Here is a 22,443-nt window from a genome sequence, read left to right as displayed (position 1 = left end):
AGTGAGCCCTCTCCCTTGGCTGAGAAGCAAGGGCTGAAATGCAGGGGAAATGTTTTTGGGGGATTCAGTTCATTTGCATGGCAAAGAGGGACTTTGCAATTAATTGCAATTCATCTGATCACTCTTGATAACAATCTGGAGTATATGCAAATTGCCATCATACAAACTGGAGGCAGCAGACTTTGTGAAAATTAATATTTGTGTCATTCTCAAAACTTTTGGCCACGACTGTATATTACACTAGTCTCACCCAGCAGTTTTGTCTATAAGCGAACACACACCCACAATCTGCAAAAAATAAACAATTGCTTAAGGTTACAACAAACAGGGCAGCTCATAAAGACTCATTTTATTGTTCTGGGTGATACATGTAATCAGTAACATAAAACAAAATCAAGTCTGAATATAATCAGTGCTTAAAGAGGAATTAAATGGGTACTAGTGGACACCATGGAAAATGACTACGCCAGCCAATCAGGAGGCAGAATGAGAAGGTGAGAGGTTAGCAGGCCAGGAAGCCCCCGTCCACAGGCAGGGTGACACCGTTGGTCATAGAACTCTTATCGCTGAGCAGGAACAGGATAGAGTTCACAACATCCTCCACCTCTGCAGAGAGGAACACACACACACACACACACACACACACACACACACACACACACACACACACACACACACACACACACACACACACACACACACACACACACACACACACACACACACCATATAATAATAATACACACTCACACAACCATAAAGTAACACACCCCCACATCATCATGTGCCGCTTTCACATGATAAAAAGTGGGGTTGGGCAGTCTGTGTGTGATCAGATGTTCATGGTTAGCTGTGTTAATAAAAACAAGAACATATAATATATAGTATAGAGTGCATTCGGAAACTATTCAGACCCCTTGACATTTTCAGCATTTTGTTAAGTTACAGCCTTAATCTAAAATGGATTCAATTGTTTTTCCCCCCTCATCAAACGAACACACAATACCCCATAGTGACAAAGCAAAACCAGTTTACTTATTTTTTGGAGGGCAAAAATGTCTAAACGGAAATATAAATACAGTGGGGAGAACAAGTATTTGATACACTGACAATTTTGCAGGTTTTCCTACTTACAAAGCATGTAGAGGTCTGTAAATAATTATCATAGGTACACTTCAACTGTGAGAGAAGGAATCTAAAACAAATCCAGAAAATCACATTGTATGATTTTTAAGTAATTAATTTGCATTTTATTGCATGACATAAGTATTTGATACATCAGAAAAGCAGAACTGAATATTTGGTACAGAAACCTTAGTTTGAAATTACAGAGATCATACGTTTCCTGTAGTTCTTGACCAGGTTTGCACACACTGCAGCAGGGATTTTGGCCCACTCCTCCATACAGACCTTCTCCAGATCCTTCAGGTTTCGGGGCTGTCGCTGGGCAATACGGACTTTCGGCTCCCTCCAAAGATTTTCTATTGGGTTCAGGTCTGGAGACTGGCTAGGCCACTCCAGGACCTTGAGATGCTTCTTACGGAGCCACTCCTTAGTTGCCCTGGCTGTGTGTTTCGGGTCGTTGTCATGCTGGAAGACCCAGCCACGACCCATCTTCAATGCTCTTACTGAGGGAAGGAGGTTGTTGGTCAAGATCTCGCGATACATGGCCCCATCCATCCTCCCCTCAATACGGTGCAGTCGTCCTGTCCCCTTTGCAGAAAAGCATCCCCAAAGAATGATGTTTCCACCTCCATGCTTCACGGTTGGGATGGTGTTCTTGGGGTTGTACTCATCCTTCTATTCCTCCAAACACGGCGAGTGGAGTTTAGAGCAAAAAGCTCTATTTTTGTCTCATCAGACCACATGACCTTCTCCCATTCCTCCTCTGGATCATCCAGATGGTCATTGGCAAACTTCAGACGGGCCTGGACATGCGCTGGCTTGAGCAGGGGGACCTTGCGTGCGCTGCAGGATTTTAATCCATGACGGCGTAGTGTGTTACTAATGGTTTTCTTTGAGACTGTGGTCCCAGCTCTCTTCAGGTCATTGACCAGGTCCTGCCGTGTAGTTCTGGGCTGATCCCTCACATTCCTCATGATCATTGATGCCCCACGAGGTGAGATCTTGCATGGAGCCCCAGACCAAGGGTGATTGACCGTCATCTTGAACTTCTTCCATTTTCTAATAATTGTGCCAACAGTTGTTGCCTTCTCACCAAGCTGCTTGGCTATTGTCCTGTAGCCCATCCCAGCCTTGTACAGGTCTACAATTTATCCCTGATGTCCTTACACAGCTCTCTGGTCTTGGCCATTGTGGAGAGGTTGGAGTCTGTTTGATTGAGTGTGTGGACAGGTGTCTTTTATACAGGTAACGAGTTCAAACAGGTGCAGTTAATACAGGTAATGAGTGGAGAACAGGAGGGCTTCTTAAAGAAAAACTAACAGGTCTGTGAGAGCCGGAATTCTTACTGGTTGGTAGGTGATCAAATACTTATGTCATGCAATAAAATGCAAATTAATTACTTAAAAATCATACAATGTGATTTTCTGGATTTTTGTTTTAGATTCCGTCTCTCACAGTTGAAGTGTACCTATGATAAAAATGACAGACCTCTACATGCTTTGTAAGTAGGAAAACCTGCAAAATCGGCAGTGTATCAAATACTTGTTCTCCCCACTGTAAGTATTCAGACCCTTTACTCAGTACTTTGTTGAAGCCCCTTCAGCAGCAATTACAGCCTCAAGTCTTCTTGGGTATGACACTACAAGCTTGTCACACGTGTATTTGGGGAGTTTCTCCCATTCTTCTCTGCAGATCCTCTCAAGCTTTGTCAGGTTGGATGGGGAGCATTGCTGCACAGCTATTTTCACGTCTCTTCAGAGATGTTTGATTGGGTTCAAGTCTGGGCTCTGGCTGGGCCACTCAAGGACATTAAGACTTGTTCCCGAAGCCACTCCTGCATTTTCTTGGCTGGTGCTTAGGGTTGTTGTCCTGTTGGAAGGTGAACCTTTACCCCAGTCTGTGGTCCTGAACCCTCTGGAGCATGTTTTCATCAAGGATCTCTCTATACTTTGCTCTGTTCATCTTTCCCTCGATCCTGACTAGTCTCCCAGTCCCTGCCACTGAAGAGTGGCTTCCGTCTGGCCACTCTACCAAGGCCTGATTGGTGGAGTGCTGCAGAGATGGAAGAATCTTCCAAAAGGACAACCATCGCCCCAGAGGAACTCTGGAGCTCTGTCAGAGTGACCATCAGGTTCTTGGTCACCTCCCTGACCAAGGCTCTTCTCCCCAATTGTTCAGTTTGGCCGGGCGGCCAGCTCTAGGAAGAGTCTTGGTGGTTCCAAAATTCTTCCATTTAAGAATGATGGAGACCACTGTGTTCTTGGGGACCTTCAATGCTGCAGACATTTTTTGGTACCCTTCCCCAGATCTGTGCATCAACACAATCCTGTCTCGGAGCTCTACGGACAATTCCTTCGACATCATGGCTTGGTTTTTGCTCTGACATGCACTGTCAGCAGTTGTCACCTTATATAGACAGGTTTGTGCCTTTCCAAAACATGTCCAATCAATCAAATGTACCACAGGTGGACTCCAATCAAGTTGTAGAAACATCAAGGATGATCAATGGAAACAGGATGCATCAGAGCTCAATTTAGGGTCTCATAGCAAAGGGTCTGAATTTTTTAATATTTTTTTTTATTTCACCTTTATTTAACCAGGTAGGCAAGTTGAGAACAAGTTCTCATTTACAATTGCGACCTGGCCAAGATAAAGCAAAGCAGTTCGACTGACGTCGAGGATTGGTAGGATGGTCAGTTTTACGAGGGTATGTTTGGCAGCATGAGTGAAGGATGCTTTGTTGCGGAATAGGAAGCCAATTCTAGATTTAACTTTGGATTGGAGATGTTTGATGTGAGTCTGGAAGGAGAGTTTACAGTCTAACCAGACACCTAGGTATTTGTAGTTGTCCACATATTCTAAGTCAGAGCCGTCCAGAGTAGTGATGTTGGACAGGCGGGCAGGTGCAGGCAGCGATCGGTTGAAGAGCATGCCTTTAGTTTTACTTGTATTTAAGAGCAATTGGAGGCCACGGAAGGAGAATTGTATGGCATTGAAGCTCGCCTGGAGGGTTGTTAACACAGTATTGTTTCTTATCGATGGCGGTTAAGATATCGTTTAGGACCTTGAGCGTGGCTGAGGTGCACCCATGACCAGCTCTGAAACCAGATTGCATAGCGGAGAAGGTATGGTGGGCTTTCGAAGACCTTAGAAAGGCAGGGTAGGATAGATATAGGTCTGTAGCAGTTTGGGTCAAGAGTGTCCCCCCCTTTGAAGAGGGGGATGACCGCAGCTGCTTTCCAATCTTTGGGAATCTCAGATGACACGAAAGAGAGGTTGAAGAGGCTAGTAATAGGGGTGGCAACAATTTCAGCAGATCATTTTAGAAAGAAAGGGTCCAGATTATCTAGCCCGGCTGATTTGTAGGGGTCCAGATTTTGCAGCTCTTTCAGAACATCAGCTGACTGGATTTGGGAGAAGGAGAAATGGGGAAGGCTTGGGCGAGTAGCTGTGGGGGGTGCATACTTTGAATACTTATGTAAATAAGGTATTTCAGTTTTTTTCTTCTCATTTCTAAAAACTGTTTTTGCTTTGTCATTATGGGGTATTGTATGTAGATTGATGAGGGGAAAAAACAAGAATCAATTTCAGAATAAGGCTGTAATGTAACAAAATGTGTAAAAAGTCAAGGGGTCTGAATACTTTCCCGAATGCACTGTATAAATAACTTATTAGTAACAAAACAACAAGTATGTGACCTGCGAATCGTCCCAGAGGAATGCGTGAGGTCATGGTCTTGGCCTTGCCAGGGTCGCTCCATGCCAGTCTCCCCATCTTAGTCATCACGACTGTGGGGTTCACACTGTTCACACGGATCTAGCAAGAAACAAGTACACCACAACAATCAATACTTATCAGTCAATAAGGCAGGTAGCCTAGCAAATAAGAGTGTTGGGCCAGTAACTAAAAGGTTGCGGGTTCAAATCCCCGAGCTGACTAGGTGAAAACTCTGTCCTTGTGCCCTTGAGCAAGGCACTAAATCCTAGTCGCTGAAGATAATCAATACATCAAATCAATACAATGCCAAGTGAAGGTCTACACACCCCTTGCAGTCTTCACATTTTTCTGCTTTAAAATTGAAAAAAATATTACATTTGATATTTTTTTCTACCGATGTACACAACAGATTTCCAAAGTGAAATAAAAAAATATAGAACATTTCTGAATTATTTTTTATGAATAGGTCTTGGTTGCGTGTCTTCACACCCCAGAGTTAATGGTAGAATCTTATTAAAAATGTTTCACAGCTGTAATGGCTGCCATAGGTGCTTCCACCAACTTCGCAAACTCTTAGGCAGTGGCGTGTCCAGAACATTTTGAATGGGGTGGCCAAGGTGGGGAACAGACCCAGTTTAGGGGGGCCAGAACATTTTGAATGGGGTGGCCAAGGTGGGGAACAGACCCAGTTTAGGGGGGCCATAACATTTTGAATGGGGTGGCCAAGGTGGGGAACAGACCCAGTTTAGGGGGGCCATAACATTTTGAATGGGGTGGCCAAGGTGGGGAACAGACCCAATTTAGGGGGACCAGAACATTTTGAACGTTTATTGATGCAAGGTGGAATTTCTATATATAATTATGAAGGTTCAATGTATTAAATGCTTCAGCTTAGGTTTGGTACATGAATCCAAACACTAACATTGATTAAAGGTCAAGGTTTTAAATAAGGGTATTAGCATACAGCAGTAAATTTACTTGAAAGTACCATCCAGGCCTCCCGGGTGGCGCAGTGGTCTAGAGCACTGCATCGCAGTGCTATGCTGCGCCACCAGAGTCTGGGTTCGCGCCCAGGCTCTGTCGCAGCCGGCCGCGACCGGGAGGTCCGTGGGGCGACGCACAATTGGCTTAGCGTCGTCCGGGTTAGGGAGGGTTTGGCCGGTAGGGATATCCTTGTCTCATCGCGCTCCAGCGACTCCTGTGGCGGGCCGGGCGCAGTGCGCGCTAACTGAGGGGGGCGGGTGCACGGTGTTTCCTCCGACACATTGGTGCGGCTGGCTTCCGGGTTGGAGGCGCGCTGTGTTAAGAAGCAGTGCGGCTTGGTTGGGTTGTGCTTCGGAGGACGCATGACTTTCGACCTTCGTCTCTCCCGAGCCCGTACGGGAGTTGTAGCGATGAGACAAGATAGTAATTACTAGCGATTGGATACCACGAAAAAATTGGGGAGAAAAGGGGATAAAATTTATAAAAAAAAAAAAAAAAAAGAAAGTACCATCCAGAGTGCGAATTATACCATGACATTGGGGGGGGGGGGTCTATTTGTTCTTTTCACGCGCTTGCACAACTTTTTGGTTGTGGGCTATATAGTAAAGACGTCATTTAACTGTAAAAATGTATTACCTTTTAATGTGTCGTGAATACAACTAGTCATGATGTTTTTATCTGATTGTCAAACAAATCACTTCAAAAAGTAGGTTATCTACGCATGTTCGTCTACTCCAAAATAAGTACAGCATCTGAGCAGTGCACTGTGCACCTGCCATTTGAATGGAAAGGGACATCTTTTACAAACACCATATGTCTAATGACAATCAGCTTACAAAGTGTTGTGTATTCATGGATGCAAAAGGAAGCCATACTTCCCCAAAAATTTTAACAATTAAAAAAATTTAAACTTTTAAAAATATATTTCTCATTCGTGTTTCATAATTTTCCTTCAATTAGCAAGAGGCTGAATCCATTTCACCAGAGAAAGCATCCGAGCGAGGCAAACAGCGCCCCTCTGTCTTAGTATCTGTAGCCCATGTATCTGATGCAGTCTGGCCAAAAATAATATGACATGTCATGCTCTTTTTAGCCAGACAGAATCATATACATGGGCTACACATATATTTTTACATTTACATTTTAGTCATTTAGCAGACGCTCTTATCCAGAGCGACTTACAGTTAGTGTATTCATCTTAAGATAGCTAGGTGGGACAACGACATACACTGAGTGTACAAAACATTAGGAACTCCTTCCATGACATAAACTGACCAGGTAAATCCAGGTGAAAGCTATGATCCCTTATTGATGTCACTTGTTAAATCCACTTCAATCAGTGTAGATGAAGGGGAGGAGACAGGTTAAAGAAGAATTTTTAAATCTTGGGACAATTGAGACATGGATTGTGTATGTCTGCCATTCAGAGGGTGAATGGGCAAGACAAAATATTTAAGAGCCTTTGAACAGGGTATGGTAATAGGTGCCAGGAGTACCGGTTTGAATGTGTCAAGAACTGCAACGCTGTTGGGTTTTTCCACGCTCAACAGTTTCCCGTGTGTATCAAGAATGGTCCACCATCCAAAAGACATCCAGCCAACTTAATACAACTGTGATAAACATTGGAGTCAACATGGGCCAGCATCCCTGTGGAAGGCTTTCAACACCTTTTTCTGAAGGCTAAAGGGGGTGCAACTCAATATTAGGAAGGTGTTCCTAATGTTTGGTACACTCAGTGTATCTCAGTAAGTACATTTTTCCTCAATAAAGTAGCTATCAGCAAGTAAGTGCTAGTAGTGGGGAAAAGTCAAGTGTTAGTTCACAAAAGGGGGATACTCGTTGAAGAGTTAGGGCTTCAGATGTTTTTGGAAGATGGGGAGGGACTTTGCTGTCCTAGCTTCAGGGGCGATGTTTCGCTCGCTCGGATGCTTTCTCAGGTGAGATTGTCTTACTGTTGGTGCGCGTCTTGGTCAAAATTATTAATATATTCAGAGACGACCGATCAGATCTCAGAATTTCTTGGGGAAGGCCAATCAGATTTCAGGGGAGGCCGTGGCCACACTGGGCCGCCACTGCTATTAGGGCAACATATATCCATCGTTTTTGTATAAATTGCTCAAGCTCAGTAAATTTGGTTGGAGTCATTGATGGGCAGCAATATTCAAACCTTGTCTCTGATTTTCAAACAGATTTAAGTCAGGATGGAGACTGGACAATTCAGGAACACTCAACACCTATTGAAAGCCATTCTGGTGTCTTTGGCATAAAAACATTCGTAATTGTCCTGCTGAAAAATAAAACTATCCCAGGGTTAGGTATTAAGAAGACTGAGGCAGGATGTCCTCTAGCTTTTTATCTGGGCTTTGCTCCTTTCATGTTTCTTTTGATCTTGACAAACTCCACAGTCCCTGCCGGTGACAAGAATACCCATAACATGATGCCACCACAATACAATACAACTGTTGCAGACAGAAATTTAAATGTACTGGTCTGACATCAGAAGAACCATGTGTGTCTTGATGTGTGCTCTCTGCTATTGGGTCAGTCCTCCTGTAGTTACCTGATAGGGTCCAAGCTCCAGGGCCATAACCTTAGTCAGCATGTCCAGAGCACCTTTAGTGGCACCTGCACACACAGACAGTATGCATTCAAATATCAACTACATCAAGATGTAGTGAGTTAATTGATATAATCGAGCTATAGCTGAGATATGTTTTGATGGGATGTATGTGCTGCTCTGTCTGGTCCTTGTCAGTGACTTACAGTAGACGGTGTGGTCTTGGAGGGCACACTGAGACGCCTGGCTGGAGATGTTCACTATGGAGCCTCCTGTTCCTCTGGCCTTCATACCCCGAGCCACGATCTACCCACACAGAGAGACAGAGAATGCACAGTGAGTATGGAGAAACCGTTAAGTTACCTATAACTATGTTACAAGGAGCCAATTCAATTTCTGACAGCCTTTTCTTACCTGAGAGACATGGAGGACAGCCTTCACGTTGATGTTAAAGGATCTGGGAATAGGAAAAATCAATACATCTTAATGGGATTTATGAGATATTCCTATTAATGTCCAGATAGAAGGCTATGTTTGGAATATTTCTGTTGTGTAACTAGCCACCTGGAGGTAACACAGTTTAAACCTGGTTTATTTAAACCATCTTATCTGGAAAGCTATTTTTAAACCATGTTTAAATAAACAGGTGTAATATGTAAACTACCGTTCAAAAGTCCATTTAAAAAATTGCCGTTCCCAGTTACAATAGTCATTTACAACATTAACAATGTCTACACTGTATTTCTGATCAATTTGATGTCATTTTAATGGACAAAAAAGTGCTTTCTTTCAAAAACAAGGACATTTCTAAGTGACTTCAAACTTTTGAATGGTAGTGTTAGGTCTAATACAAAGTCCTTCTACTGAGTCTTGAGTGACTTGTGTTTCACTTCTATGTATATGAATTACAATCACAACATGATTTAGAGCAGTGGTTCTCAACTGGTTTTGCCTCGGGACCCAAATTGGACCAGGTTGTCTCAGTTGCGACCCAATATTCGCATTGCGATACAAAATTGCCGAAATGCCACCTGGAAAGCCATTTTTAATGCTATATTGACAGTAATGCAGCAATTTATATGACAAGGGATCAACATTCCGACCATTTCCATTGACAATAATCAATTTTGCCCATACTCTCGATGAAAAATGTTAATAAGCTCACTGGTTTGAGACCACAAAAATCAACCAAATACACTAAATAGCGCTGCTAAAAGCTCTACTGAAAATACTAATTGAATTTACAAAAATTCTGACATTAAATTGTTAAAAAAAAGAAAGTAGATTCATTATCATTTCTACACACTTTCTACCTGGCTTGAGTAGTTTAGAGAATTTCTGATTTAAAGGACAGCGATGAGAGCGTCTTTACATGTCAAACTGGTCGGGGGTGACCTCTAGGAAGGGCTGCAGCGTAGCATAGGCTGCGTTATTCACCAGCAGATCCACATTACCGCCGGCCTCCCGTAGCGCCTCCTCTGTGGCCCCCCAGTCCCCGAGGTTCACACACACCGGCCTGATGGACGGACACTGCAGGGAACAACCAGCACCAGAACCAATCACACAGAGAGAAAAGACAGCAGAGAGAATCAACCCAACGAATCACCACAAAGAATCTCCCATCATCTCTCGTCACGGAGCCGAAACAATGGGACATGGAGGTGAAAAGAGCAGCAGGGAAAACTAGCTAGCCTCTAATGATATGCGTATAGGGCTAGTGGAGAGGAGAGGTCCTATAAGGGGACAATAGAGCATGCAATGGGGGGGTCAGGACCCTGAGCAGTGGAGGGGGGCTGGGCGGGGTTGTAGGGATATGAGGGTCGTAACGCAGTGGAGGTTCCTCAGAGGAGGATGGGGAGGACCATCCTACTCAGTGAATGTCTGAAAAATAGTGAAACATTTTTGGATAAAACTATACTAAATATATTCATGTCACCAAATAACTAATTAAAACACACGGTTTTGCAATGAAGTTCTACAGGTCTACAGTAGCCTCAACTGCACCATGGTGTAGCCGGAGGACAGCTATTTTACGTCCTCCTCTGGGTACATTGACTTAAATACAAAACCTAGGAGGCTCATGGTTCTCACCTTCTATAGACTTACAGTTGTGGCCAAAAGTTTTGAAAATGACACAAATATTTATTTTCACAAAGTCTGCTGCCTCCAGATTGTATGATGGCAATTTGCATATACTCCAGAATGTTATGAAGAGTGATCAGATGAATTGCAATTAATTGCAAAGTCCCTCTTTGCCATGCAAATGAACTGAATCCCCCAAAAACATTTCCACTGCATTTCAGCCCTGCCACAAAAGGACCAGCTGACATCATGTCAGTGATTCTCTTGTTAACACAGGTGTGAGTGTTGACGAGGACAAGGCTGGAGATCCCTCTGTCATTCTGATTGAGTTTGAATAACAGACTGGAAGCTTCAAAAGTTGGGTGGTGCTTGGAATCATTGTTCTATGTCAACCATGGTCACCTGCAAGGAAACATGTGCCGTCATCATTGCTTTGCACAAAAAGGGCTTCACAGGCTAGGATATTGATGCCAGTGAGATTACACCTAAATCAAACATTTATCGGATCATCAAGAACTTCAAGGAGAGCGGTTCAATTGTTGTGAAGAAAGCTTCAGGTCGCCCAAGAAAGTCCAGCAAGCGCAAGGACCGTCTCCTAAAGTTGATTCAGCTGCGGGATCGGGGCACCACCAGTACAGAGCTTGCTCAGGAATGGCAGCAGGCAGGTGTGAGTGCATCTGGACGCACAGTGAGGTGAAGACTTTGAGGATGGCCTGGTGTCAAGAAGGGCAGCAAAGAAGCCACTTCTCTCCAGGAAAAACATCAGGGACAGACTGATATTCTGCAAAAGGTACAGGGATTGGACTGCTGAGGACTGAGGTAAAGTAATTTCCTCTGATGAATCCCCTTTCCGATTGTTTGGGGCATCTGGAAAAAAGCTTGTCCGGAGAAGATAAGGTGAGTGCTACCATCAGTCCTGTGTCATACCAACAGTAAAGCATCCTGAGACTAGAGGTCGACCGATTAATCGGAATGGCCGATTAATTAGGGCCGATTTCAAGTTTTCATAACAATTGGAAATCGGTTATTTTGGACGCCGATAAAAAAAAAAAAATGTATATATATATATATATATTTAAATGTACACCTTTATTTAACTAGGCAAGTCAGTTAAGAACACATTCCTATTTTCAATGACGGCCTAGGAACGGTGGGTTAACTGCCTTGTTCAGGGGCAGAACGACAGATTATTGCCTTGTCAGCTCAGGGATTCAATCTTGCAACCTTACGGTTAACTAGTCCAACGCTCTAACCACCTGCCTCACGAGGAGCCCGCCTGTTACGCGAATGCAGTAAGAAGCCAAGGTAAGTTGCTAGCTAGCATTAAACGTATCTTATAAAAAACAATCAATCAAAATCACAAGTTATAACTACACATGGTTGATGATATTACTAGTTTATCTAGTCCTGCTTGCATATAATCGATGCAGTGCGCATTCGCGAAAAAGGACTGTCGTTGCTCCACTTTCGTGCGTTTTGCCAGCAGCTCTGCTGTTTATGAATTCAAGCCTATCAACTCCCGAGATTAGGCTGGTGTAACCGATGTGAAATGGCTAGCTAGTTAGCGGGGTGCGTGCTAATAGCGTTTCAAACGTCACTCGCTCAGACTTGGAGTAGTTGTTCCCCTTGCTCTGCATGGGTAACGCTGCTTCGAGGGTGGCTGTTGTCGATGTGTTCCTGGTTCGAGCCCAGGTAGGAGCGAGGAGAGAGACGGAAGCTATACTGTTACACTGGCAATACTAAAGTGCCTATAAGAACATCCAATAGTCAAAGGTATATGAAATACAAATGGTATAGAGAAATAGTCCTATAATTCCGATAATAACTACAACCTAAAACTTCTTACCTGGGAATATTGAAGACTCATGTTAAAAGGAATCACCATATGTTCTCATGTTCTGAGTAAGGAACTTAAACGTTAGCTTTCTTACATAGCACATATTGCACTTTTAATTTCTTCTCCAACACTTTGTTTTTGCATTATTTAAACCAAATTGAACATGTTTCATTATTTATTTGAGGCTAAATTGATTTTATTGATGTATTATATTAAGTTAAAATAAGTGTTCTTTCAGTATTGTTGTAATTGTCATTATTACAAATTTTAAAAAATATATATTTTTAAATCGGCCGATTAATCGGTATCGGCTTTTTTGGTCCTCCAATAATCGGTATCGGCGCTGAAAAATCATAATCGGTCGACCTCTACCTGAGACCATTCATGTGTGGGGTTGCTTCTCAGCCAAGGGAGTGGGCTCACTCACAATTTTTCCTAAGAACACAGCCATGAATAAAGAATGGTACCAACCAACACATCCTCCGAGAGCAACTTCTCCCAACCATCCAGGAACAGTTTGGTGATGAACAATGCCTTTTCCAGCATGATGGAGCACCTTGCCATAAGGCAAAAGTGATAACTAAGTGGCCCGGGGAACAAAACATCAATATTTTGGGTCCATGGCCAGGAAACTCCCCAGACCTTAATCGCATTGAGAAGTTGTGGTCAATCCTCAAGAGGCGGGGGGACAAACAAAAACACACAAATTCTGACAAACTCCAAGCATTGATTATGCAAGAATGGGCTGCCATCAGTCAGGATGTGGCTCAGAAGTTAATTGACAGCATGCCAGGGCGGATTGCAGAGGTCTTGAAAAAGAAGGGTCAACACTGCAAATATTGACTCTTTGCATCAACTTCATGTAATTGTCAATAAAAAAAATTGACACTTACGAAATGCTTGTAATTATACTTCAGTAGTAACATAGTAACATCTGATAAAAATATCTAAAGACACTGAAGCAGCAAACTTTGTGGAAATTAATATTTGTGTCATTCAAAACTTTTGGCCACGACTGTACACATAATTATGACAACTTCCGGAGGACATCCTGCAACCTATCAGAGCTCTAGCAGCATGAACTGACATGTTGTCCATCCAATCAAAAGGATTAGAGGATGAATCTAGTACAGAAAGCATACGCTACAGCTAGCTAGCACTGCAGTGCATAAAATGTGGTGACTAGTTGACTCAAAGAGAGAGAAAGACAATAGTTGAACAAATTAATTTCTTCAAAATTAAGGAGAAGCTGTAGAGAGAGAGCTAGTTATATTTTGTTAGATTTATTTTCAATATAACTTACTTAGCTCGCTAATGCAGCTAGATCATTTAGCCTACTCAAACAGAGAGGAATGCTATTTATGTTAGCTAACTGGCTTTTATTATTATTTTTTGTTATTTATTTAACTGAAAACTCCAACACTAAGTTAAGGCTATCCTTAGCTAAGGCTATCCAACACTGGACCTCTTCCAAGTCAAGGTGTGCAAGGCGTTCCTGGGCATGTCACTCATTGTCTGTTACCTTGATTACTCCAATTGGACTTTTGACATGTGCACCTACCTACATTATAAACTATAACTCGTAGGCTAGATTGTAGCAACCTCATGATGGGTATAGGGAAAATTGAGTATCACATATTAGACTAAACCTATCGATGTTACATTGAGCTGGGTGAATGAAATATGAATGACAGTCATCCAATATGCTGTAATAGAAATAAGGCCATGCTCATAAAATTTTAAATAAAAGACGTCCTCCCCAATCTTAAACGGCACCGACCCCCACTGTTGTAGGGGTATGGGGAGGGGGGGGGGTGTATATGGGTTGCGGGGGTTACCTCCAGCAGAAGGCTGTCCAGGTCAGCCCGCGTACGTGTGACTGCCACGACCTCTGCCCCGCAGCGCGCCAGAGCAAGCGCCGTGGCCCGGCCGATGCCTGTGTGAAAATATCCATAAACACAATGACCATTATTCACTGGAGATCTCAGTGTGACGGCCGACCTGACACACACATTTCGACCGTGTTTAGGTTCTTCGGTCACCCACAATCATGACAGTGGTGCTTTCAGGACCCATTGGATGTTGCTTAGTTTGAGCTCAAAACTACATAGACACGTTTGATTTACTTGTTGTAAGTGCATTTGGTTGTGTTTTCGCAGCAAACCAGACGTTGACACTATCTTTAAATATGGTGGTAGTTTTCTTACCTTTTCCTGCCCCCGTGACTATGGCCCGCTTGCCTGCGAAAGAGATTTCCATGGCTCTTCAGACCTTCGCTGCGAAGTTATGGGACAAGTAAATGTTGCACAATATGGAGAGCAAAGGGTGAGGTACAATGCAACATAATATATAATCCCCATGCGATAAGGGCGAAATCGATACTACATGCCCTCCTCACTTTCAAATATTGAAAAATGTCGCGTTAAAATAAATATTCTTCATTCTAATCGTTATATGAACAGTGCAATATATATATTGAGCTCTATAAAGTAATTTACTTACCCAGTTGTCACTAGTTACGACAGCCGCAAAGTCATAAACCCCGCTTATTTCTACAATGTATTTTCTTAAAACGTGATTTTAAACATAACCTTAACCCTAACCACACTGCTAAATTTATGTCTAACCTTAAATTAAAACCATAAAGCAAATTTTTATTCTCATGAATTTTAGCGGAAACGGATGTGGTGTATGAAGAGTGCACCTCGAATTTCAGACCTCTCCACTTGCAAGAAACAAAGTTGCACAAAAAGTTAATGGATAAAAAAGTTACTGTTCCTAGTTGACCCCTAGAAGCAACGGGTACATAGGCAACTTAATATTCAGTCTTGCATCAGAACAGAGTATTAAACAACCAACATCAAATTCACTGTAGATTAATATTTACAATCCATTTCATTATATGTATGTTTTCATGTGTATTTAGAGATATACTTTCATTTTATAAAATATAATCTCAGTAAACCATACTGTACAGGCCAAAGTCAATAAAACTTCAGATTTTAGTCAAAGGGCAGCCTTTTTACTCTATCAAATGATCTAGTTAGCCACACTACATGATAGTGATGCATGTACCATATACAGTGGTGAAAAAGTATGATTTTCTGATTTTCTCTATTTTTGCATATTTTTGATACTGAATGTTATCAGATCTTCAACCAAAACCTAATAGTAGGTAAAGGTTTACAAATAACAAACAAAATGTATACTTAGTTTATTTATTTAATTAACACATTTATGCAACACCCAATTCCCCTGTGTGAAAAAGTAATTCCCTCTTACACTAAATAACTGGTTGTGTCACCTTTAGCTGCAATGACTGCAACCAAATGCTTCCTGTAGTTGTTGATCAGTCTCGCACATCGCTGTGGAGGAATTTTGGTCCACTCTTGCATGCAGAGCTGCTTTAACTCAGGAACATTTGTGGGTTTTCAAGCATGAACTGCTCATTTCAAGTCCTGCCACAAAACGTCTCAATTGGAATTAGGTCTGGACTTTGGCTAGGCCATTCCAAAACTTCAAATGTGTTGCTTTTTTAACAATTTTCATGTTAACTTGATTGTTGGTTTTGGGTCACAGTCTTGCTGCATGACCCAGCTACGCTTCAGCTTCAGCTCACAGACAGATGGCCTGACATTCTCCTGTAGAATTATCTGATACAGATCATAATTCATGGTTCTTTCTATTAGGGCAAGTCGTACAGGTCCTGAGGCAGCAGAGCATCCCCAAACCATCACACTACCACCACCATGCTTGACCGTTGGTGTGAGGTTCTTACTGTGGAATGTAGTGTTTGGTTTTCGCCAGACATAATGGGACCCATATCGTCCAAAAAGTTGACTCCAGTTTGCCAAAAAAACACCTGGATGATCATCAAGACTATTGGAAGAATGTTCCATGGACAGATGAGTCAAAAGTAAAACTTTTTGGACGACATGGGCCCCATTATACCTGGCGAAAACCAAACACTGCATTCCACAGTAAGAACCTCGCTTGTGAGCTGAAGCGGACGCGCAGCTGGGTCATGCAGCAAGACAATGATCCAAAACACAATCTACATGAAAATGGTTAAAAGCAACACATTTTAAGTTTTGGAATGGCCTAGTCCAAGTCCAGACCTAATCCCAATTGCGATGTTGTGGCAGGACTTGAAATGAGCAGTTCATGCTTGAAAACCCACAAATGTCGCTGAGTTAAAGCAGTTCTGCCAACATTCCTCCACAGCGATGTGCTAAACTAATCAACAACTACAGGAAGCATTTGGTTGCAGTCATTGCAGCTAAAGGTGACACAACCAGTTAGCACATAAGGAGGCAATTACTTTTCACACAGGGGAATTGGGTGTTGCATAACTTTGTTAGTTAAATCAATAAAATAAATACATTTTGTTTGTTATTTGTAAACTCAGGTTTCCTTTATCTAATATTAGTTTTTGGTTGAAGATCTGATAACATTCAGTATAAAAAAATATGCAAAAATAGAGAAAATCAGACAGGGGCAAATACTTTTTCACAGCACTATGTCATTTACAATTTTCAGTCTCTTCAAGACAGGCAGTGGAATCATGCACTAGCAGCAATTCAATGACTGTTGTTGTTCTGGTTCTGTGACATATCCCTCCTTGATCATACCCCCTCCATCTCTCAGAGTAGGAGTGCTGATCTAGGATCAGGTACCCACCAGTCTGTATAGCACTCCTACTCGGACATGGTTTATTAAATACGGCCATGAGAATTTGTCTCACTGAGTTAACACATTCTCCAATTGAGTTTCAGTCAGAGAGAGAAATTACCCCAGTGCATAAAGCAATTATCCCAGAGTTATCTTCCCTCTCTGCTGGAAATGGGGTTGGATTGATGGCAGCCCACGATAGGGTAAAGGGGAGAGTGAGGTAATCAGGCATAAATCTAATGCGAGCTGGGTTATTATGTTCCAATGAAACAAACATTTCATAGGCCTCCATGCATTAGCTCAGCGTTTCCCAACTCCAGCCCTCGAGTACCCCAAACACCACACATTTTTTGTAGTAGCCCTTGCCAAACACACCTGATTTAACTCATCGAGGGCTTGATGATTAGTTGACAAGTTGATTCAGATGTGCTTGTCCAGGGCAAACATTTGAATGTGTACTGTTGTGGCTGCACTGCAGTTGGGAATCACAGCATTAGCTCACTGACAAACTTCATGGGCCAAGCACATTGTTCCAAAGGGTGGGAGAATCAAGCCGATTATGTTAACTCAAACATTTCAAACCTATCTGCCCCTTATTTACTGTAATAAGAATAGTAAATGTGCCAACATGAAATCCCATTTTATTGGTTGAGTACACGTACTTTGCAGATGTTATTGCAGGTGCAGCGAAATGCTTATGTTTCTAGCTCCAACAGTACAGTAATACCAAACAATACAAAACAATAAACACAAATCCCAAAAAATAAATATCAGAACAAGCAATGTCAGAGTCTGGAATATAAATATACAGTATGTGTATATGATGGTGTGTGTAGACAGTATATGAATAGAAAGGTGTGTACAGCAGTAGTTATATAGGATGAGCCTTGACTAGAATGCAATTAAGTAATAAGGCCCGAGGGGGTGTGGTATATGGCTAATTTACCACGGCTAAGGGCTGTTCTTATGCACAACGCAACGAGGAGTGCCTGGATACAGACTTTAGCCGTGGTATATTGGCCATATACCACAAACCCCAGAGGTGCCTTCTTGATATTATAAACAGGTTACCAACATAATTAGAACAGTACAAATAAATGTTTTGTCATACTCGTGGTATACGGTCTGATATACCACGGCTTTCAGGCAATCGGCACTCAGGACTCGATCCACCCTGTGTATAATATAGTATATACTTTCGGAAAGTATTTAGACCCCTTGACTTAAAAAATAATTATGTTACAGCCTTATTCTAAAATTGATTACAAAAAGAATCCTCATCAATCAACACACAATACCCTATAATGACAAATCAAAAACAATTTTTGACATTTTTGCTCATTTATAAAAATCTACTTTATATAAGAATTCAGACTCTTTACTCAGTACTTTGTTGAAGCATCTTTGGCAGCAATTACAGCCTTGAGTCTTCTTGGATATGATGCTACAAGCTTGGCACATCTGTATTTGGGGAGTTTCCCTGCAGATCCTCTCAAGCTCTGTCAGGTTGGATGGGGAGCGTCGCTGCACAGCTATTTTTGATCAGGTTCAAGTCCGGGCTCTGGCTGGGCCACTCAAGGACATTGTCCCGAAGCCACTCCTGCGTTGTCTTGGCTGTGTGCTTAGGGTCGTTGTTCTGTTGGAAGGTGAACCTTCGCCCCCCAGTCAGATGTCCTAAGCGCTCTGGTGCCTGGTTTCCTCCAGACGTGACGCTTGGCGAAGTTATCAACACGTTGATTGTAGTTCTCGCTTAGGAAAAACACTAGACTCCTGATACTCGCCGTTTCGAGACACCTACAAGGCCCTCCCTTCTGCAAACCAGATCACAAATAAATTTTTCTCCTCCCTTCCTATAGGCAGAAACTCAAACAGGAAGTACCTGTACTAAGGTCTATTCAACGCTGGTCTGACCAATCGGAATCCATGCTTCAAGATTGTTTTGATCACGCGGATTGGGATATGTTCTGGGTAGCTTCTGAAAATAACATTGACGTTTACACAGACATGGTGACTGAGTTCATCAGGAAGGGTATAGGGGATGTTGTTCCCACGGTGACTATTAAAACCTACTCAAACCAGAAACCGTGGATAGAAGGCAGCATTCTCGCAAAACTGAAAACGCGAACCACCGCATTTAACCATGGCAAGGTAACTGAGAATATGGTTGAATACCAACAGTGTAGTTATTCCCTCCGTAAGGCAATCAAGGCCTCACAAGGGTGCGTGCTCAGCCCCCTCCTGTACTCTCTGTTCACCCATGACTGCGTGGCAATGCATGCCTCCAACTCAATCATCACGTTTGCAGACGACACAACAGTTGTAGGCCTGATTAGCAACAATGACGAGACAGCCTACAGGGAGGAGGTGAGGTCCCTGGCGGAATGGTCCCTCAACGTCAACAAAATGAAGGAGCTGATCGTGGACTTCAGGAAACAGCAGAGGGAGCATGCCCCTATCCACATATACGGAACCGCAGTGGAGAAGGTGGAAAGCTTCAAGTTTCTTGGCATACACATCACAGACAGTGTGGCGAAGAAGGCGCAACAGCGCCTCTTCAAACTCAGGAGGCTGAAGAAGGTATTTAGCTTGTCCAGGAGCAAGGCGTCGGTGTCAGGCTTTCCCTTTATAATCCGTGATTGTCTGGAGTCCCTGTCACATACGTCTGACCTGTTGGAATTGCGACTCCACTTTGTCTCTGTACTGTCGTTTTGCCTGTTTGATTGCCTTACGGAGGGCATTGCTAATCTGTTCGTACACGTCAGAGGCAGCTGGTGGGAGGAGCTATAGGTGTTTGGTTTGGATGAGTTCTATTCGTCACAGTGGGAACAACATCCTCTATGCACTCCTGATGAACAGTCACGAGTCAGTGTATACGTCAATACCATTCTCAGATTCCAATTTGTCAGACCAACGTTGAACCGTCCTTACCACGGTTACTTCCTGTTTAAGTTTCTGCCTATAGGAGGGAAGAAGCATCATTCGCAGGAGAAAGAGACAGAGATATCGAGGATGAAGGTCGGTGTGCCTTGTAAGTATCCGGCGGCGAGTGGGTAATTTGCCTTTACCATCGGTCCTATTAGCCAATGTACAATTATTGCATAATAAAATAAACGAACTACAAGCACGTATATCCTACCAACGGGACATTCAAAACTAATATCTTATGTTTCACCGAGTCGTGGCTAAACGACGACATGAATAATAAACAGCTGACGGGTTATACACTGTATCGGCAGGATAGAACAGTAGCCTCTGGTAAGACAAGGGGTGACGGTCTGTGTATATTTGTAAACAACAGCTGGTGCACGATATCTAAGGAAGTCTTGAGGATTTGCTCACCTGAGGTAGAGTATCTCATGATAAGCTGTAGACCACACTATTTACCAAGAGAGCTTTCATCTATAGAATTCGTAGCTGTCTATTTACCACCACAAACCGATGCTGGCACTAAGTACCGCACTCAATGTGCTGTACACGGCCATAAGCACACAGGAAAACGCTCATCCAGAGGCGGCGCTCCTAGTGGCTGGGGACTTTAATGCAGGGAAACTTAAATCCGTTTTACCTCATTTCTACCAGCATGTTAAATGTGCAACCAGAGGGAAAAAAACTCTACACCACCTTTACTCCACACACAGAGACACATACAAAGCTCTCCCTCGCCCTCCATTTGGCAAATCTGACCATAATTATATCCTCCTGATTCCTGCTTTCAAGCAAAAACTAAAGCAGGAAGCACCAGTAACTTGGTCAATAAAAAAGGGGTCAGATGAAGCAGATGCTAAGCTACAGGACTGTTTTGCTAGCACAGACTGGAATATGTTCTGGGATTCTTCCGATGGCATTGAGGAGTACACCACATCAGTCACTTGCTTCATCAATAAGTGCATCGATGACGTCGTCCCCACAGTGACTGCACGTACATACCCCAACCAGAAGCCATGGATTACAGGCAACATCCACACTGAGCTAAAAGGGTTGAGCTGCTGCTTTCAAGGTGCGGGACTCTAACCCGGAAGCTTATAAGAAATCCCGCTATGCCCTCCGACAAACCATCAAACAGGCAAAGCGTCATTACAGGACTAAGTTCGAATCGTACTACACCGGCTCCGATGCTCGTCGGATGTGGCAGGGCTTGCAAACTATTACAGACTACAAAGGGAAGCACAGTCGCGAGCTGCGCGGTGACACAAGCCTACCAGACAAGCTAAATTACTTCTATGCTCGCTTTGAGGCAAGTAACACTGAAACATGCATGAGAGCATCAGCTGTTCCGGACAACTGTGTGATCACGCTCTCCGTAGCCGATGTGAGTAAGACTTTTAAACAGGTCAACATTCACAAGGCCGCAGGGCCAGACGGATTACCAGGACGTGTACGAGGATGAGCTTACCAACTGGCAAGTGTCTTCACTGACATTTTCAACCTCTCCCTGTCTGAGTCTGTAATATCAACATGTTTCAAGCAGACCACCATAGTCCCTGTGCCCAAGAACACTAAGGTAACCTGCCTAAATGACTACTGACCAATAGCACTCACATCTGTAGCTATGAAGTGCTTTGAAAGGCTGGTCATGGCTCACATCAACATCATTATCCCAGAAACCCTAGACCCACTCCAATTTCCATACCGCCCTTCCTTGGTGTCCACATCACCAACAAACTATCATGGTCCATGCACACCAAGACAGTCGTGAAGAGAGCACGACAAAACCTATTCCGCCTCATGAGACTGAAAAGATTTGGCATGGGTCCTCAGATCCTCAAAAGGTTCTACAACTGCACCATCGAGGGCATCCTGACTGGTTGCATCACTGCCTGGTATGGCAGTGCTCAGCCTCTGACCGCAAGGCACTACAGAGGGTAGTGGTTACAGCCCAGTACATCACTGGGGCCAAGCTTCATGCCAGGCGGTGTCAAGAGGAAAGTCCTAAAAATTGGCAAAGACTCCAGCCACCCTAGTCAGAGACTGTCCTCTCTGCTACCGCACTGCAAGCGGTACCGGAGCGCCAGGTCTAGGTCCAAAAGGCTTCTCAACAGCTTCTACCCCAATCCATGACTCCTGAACAGCTAGTCAAATGGCAAGCCAGATTATTTGCTTTGCCCCCCCCCCCTTTTACACTGCTGCTATTCTCTGTTTGTCTATGCATAGTCACTTTATAAATCTACCTACATGTACATATTACTTCAATTACCTCAACTAACCGGTACCCCCTGTATATAGCCTCGCTATTGTTATTTACTGCTGCTCTTTAATTATTTGTTACTTTTATTTCTTATTTTTTAATTATCAAGCATTTTTCTTAAAACTGCATTGTTGGTTACCCGCTTGTAAGTAAGCATTTCACTGTAAGGTTGTATTTGGCACATGTGACAAATAAAATGTGATAATCATGAAACATAGACCTCCACCTTTATTTATCTAGGAGATTTCTTTCTTCCTGTCCACGCAATGGATGGAGAACCCTGCT

At 43.1% G+C, this 22,443-nt stretch overlaps 1 protein-coding gene across 1 annotated transcript; it reads right to left on the bottom strand.

Moving 5' to 3' along the window:
- Window positions 1-334: 334 nt before the first annotated feature.
- Window positions 335-15,049, bottom strand: dcxr (dicarbonyl/L-xylulose reductase). The gene is made up of 9 exons (XM_071409611.1): window positions 14,805-15,049; window positions 14,510-14,578; window positions 14,141-14,238; window positions 9,756-9,913; window positions 8,798-8,840; window positions 8,590-8,689; window positions 8,387-8,451; window positions 4,824-4,941; window positions 335-606 (listed from the first exon to the last, which is right to left on the bottom strand). Exons 2-9 carry the CDS (start codon window positions 14,559-14,561, stop codon window positions 503-505), a joined length of 738 nt encoding a protein of 245 aa, XP_071265712.1. The 5' UTR covers window positions 14,562-14,578; window positions 14,805-15,049; the 3' UTR covers window positions 335-502.
- Window positions 15,050-22,443: the final 7,394 nt, after the last annotated feature.

The sequence above is a fragment of the Salvelinus alpinus genome, chromosome 7, assembly GCF_045679555.1.
Source record: "Salvelinus alpinus chromosome 7, SLU_Salpinus.1, whole genome shotgun sequence".
Taxonomy (NCBI): Eukaryota; Metazoa; Chordata; class Actinopteri; order Salmoniformes; family Salmonidae; genus Salvelinus; species Salvelinus alpinus.
Note: the sequence above shows the minus strand (reverse complement) of the source record. Positions and strands in the feature narration are given on the sequence as shown.

What these genes read in the sequence shown, in the direction of transcription:
- dcxr (XM_071409611.1), bottom strand. Translation starts at nt 14,561, where the DNA reads ATGGAAATCTCTTTCGCAGGCAAGCGGGCCATAGTCACGGGGGCAGGA. An exon ending in CTGTCCTCCATGTCTCTCAG is followed by an intron (nt 8,690 to 8,797) that starts GTAAGAAAAGGC and finishes CTGTGTGGGTAG; the next exon opens with ATCGTGGCTCGGGGTATGAA. An exon ending in TGGAGCTTGGACCCTATCAG is followed by an intron (nt 4,942 to 8,386) that starts GTAACTACAGGA and finishes GTTTCTTGCTAG; the next exon opens with ATCCGTGTGAACAGTGTGAA.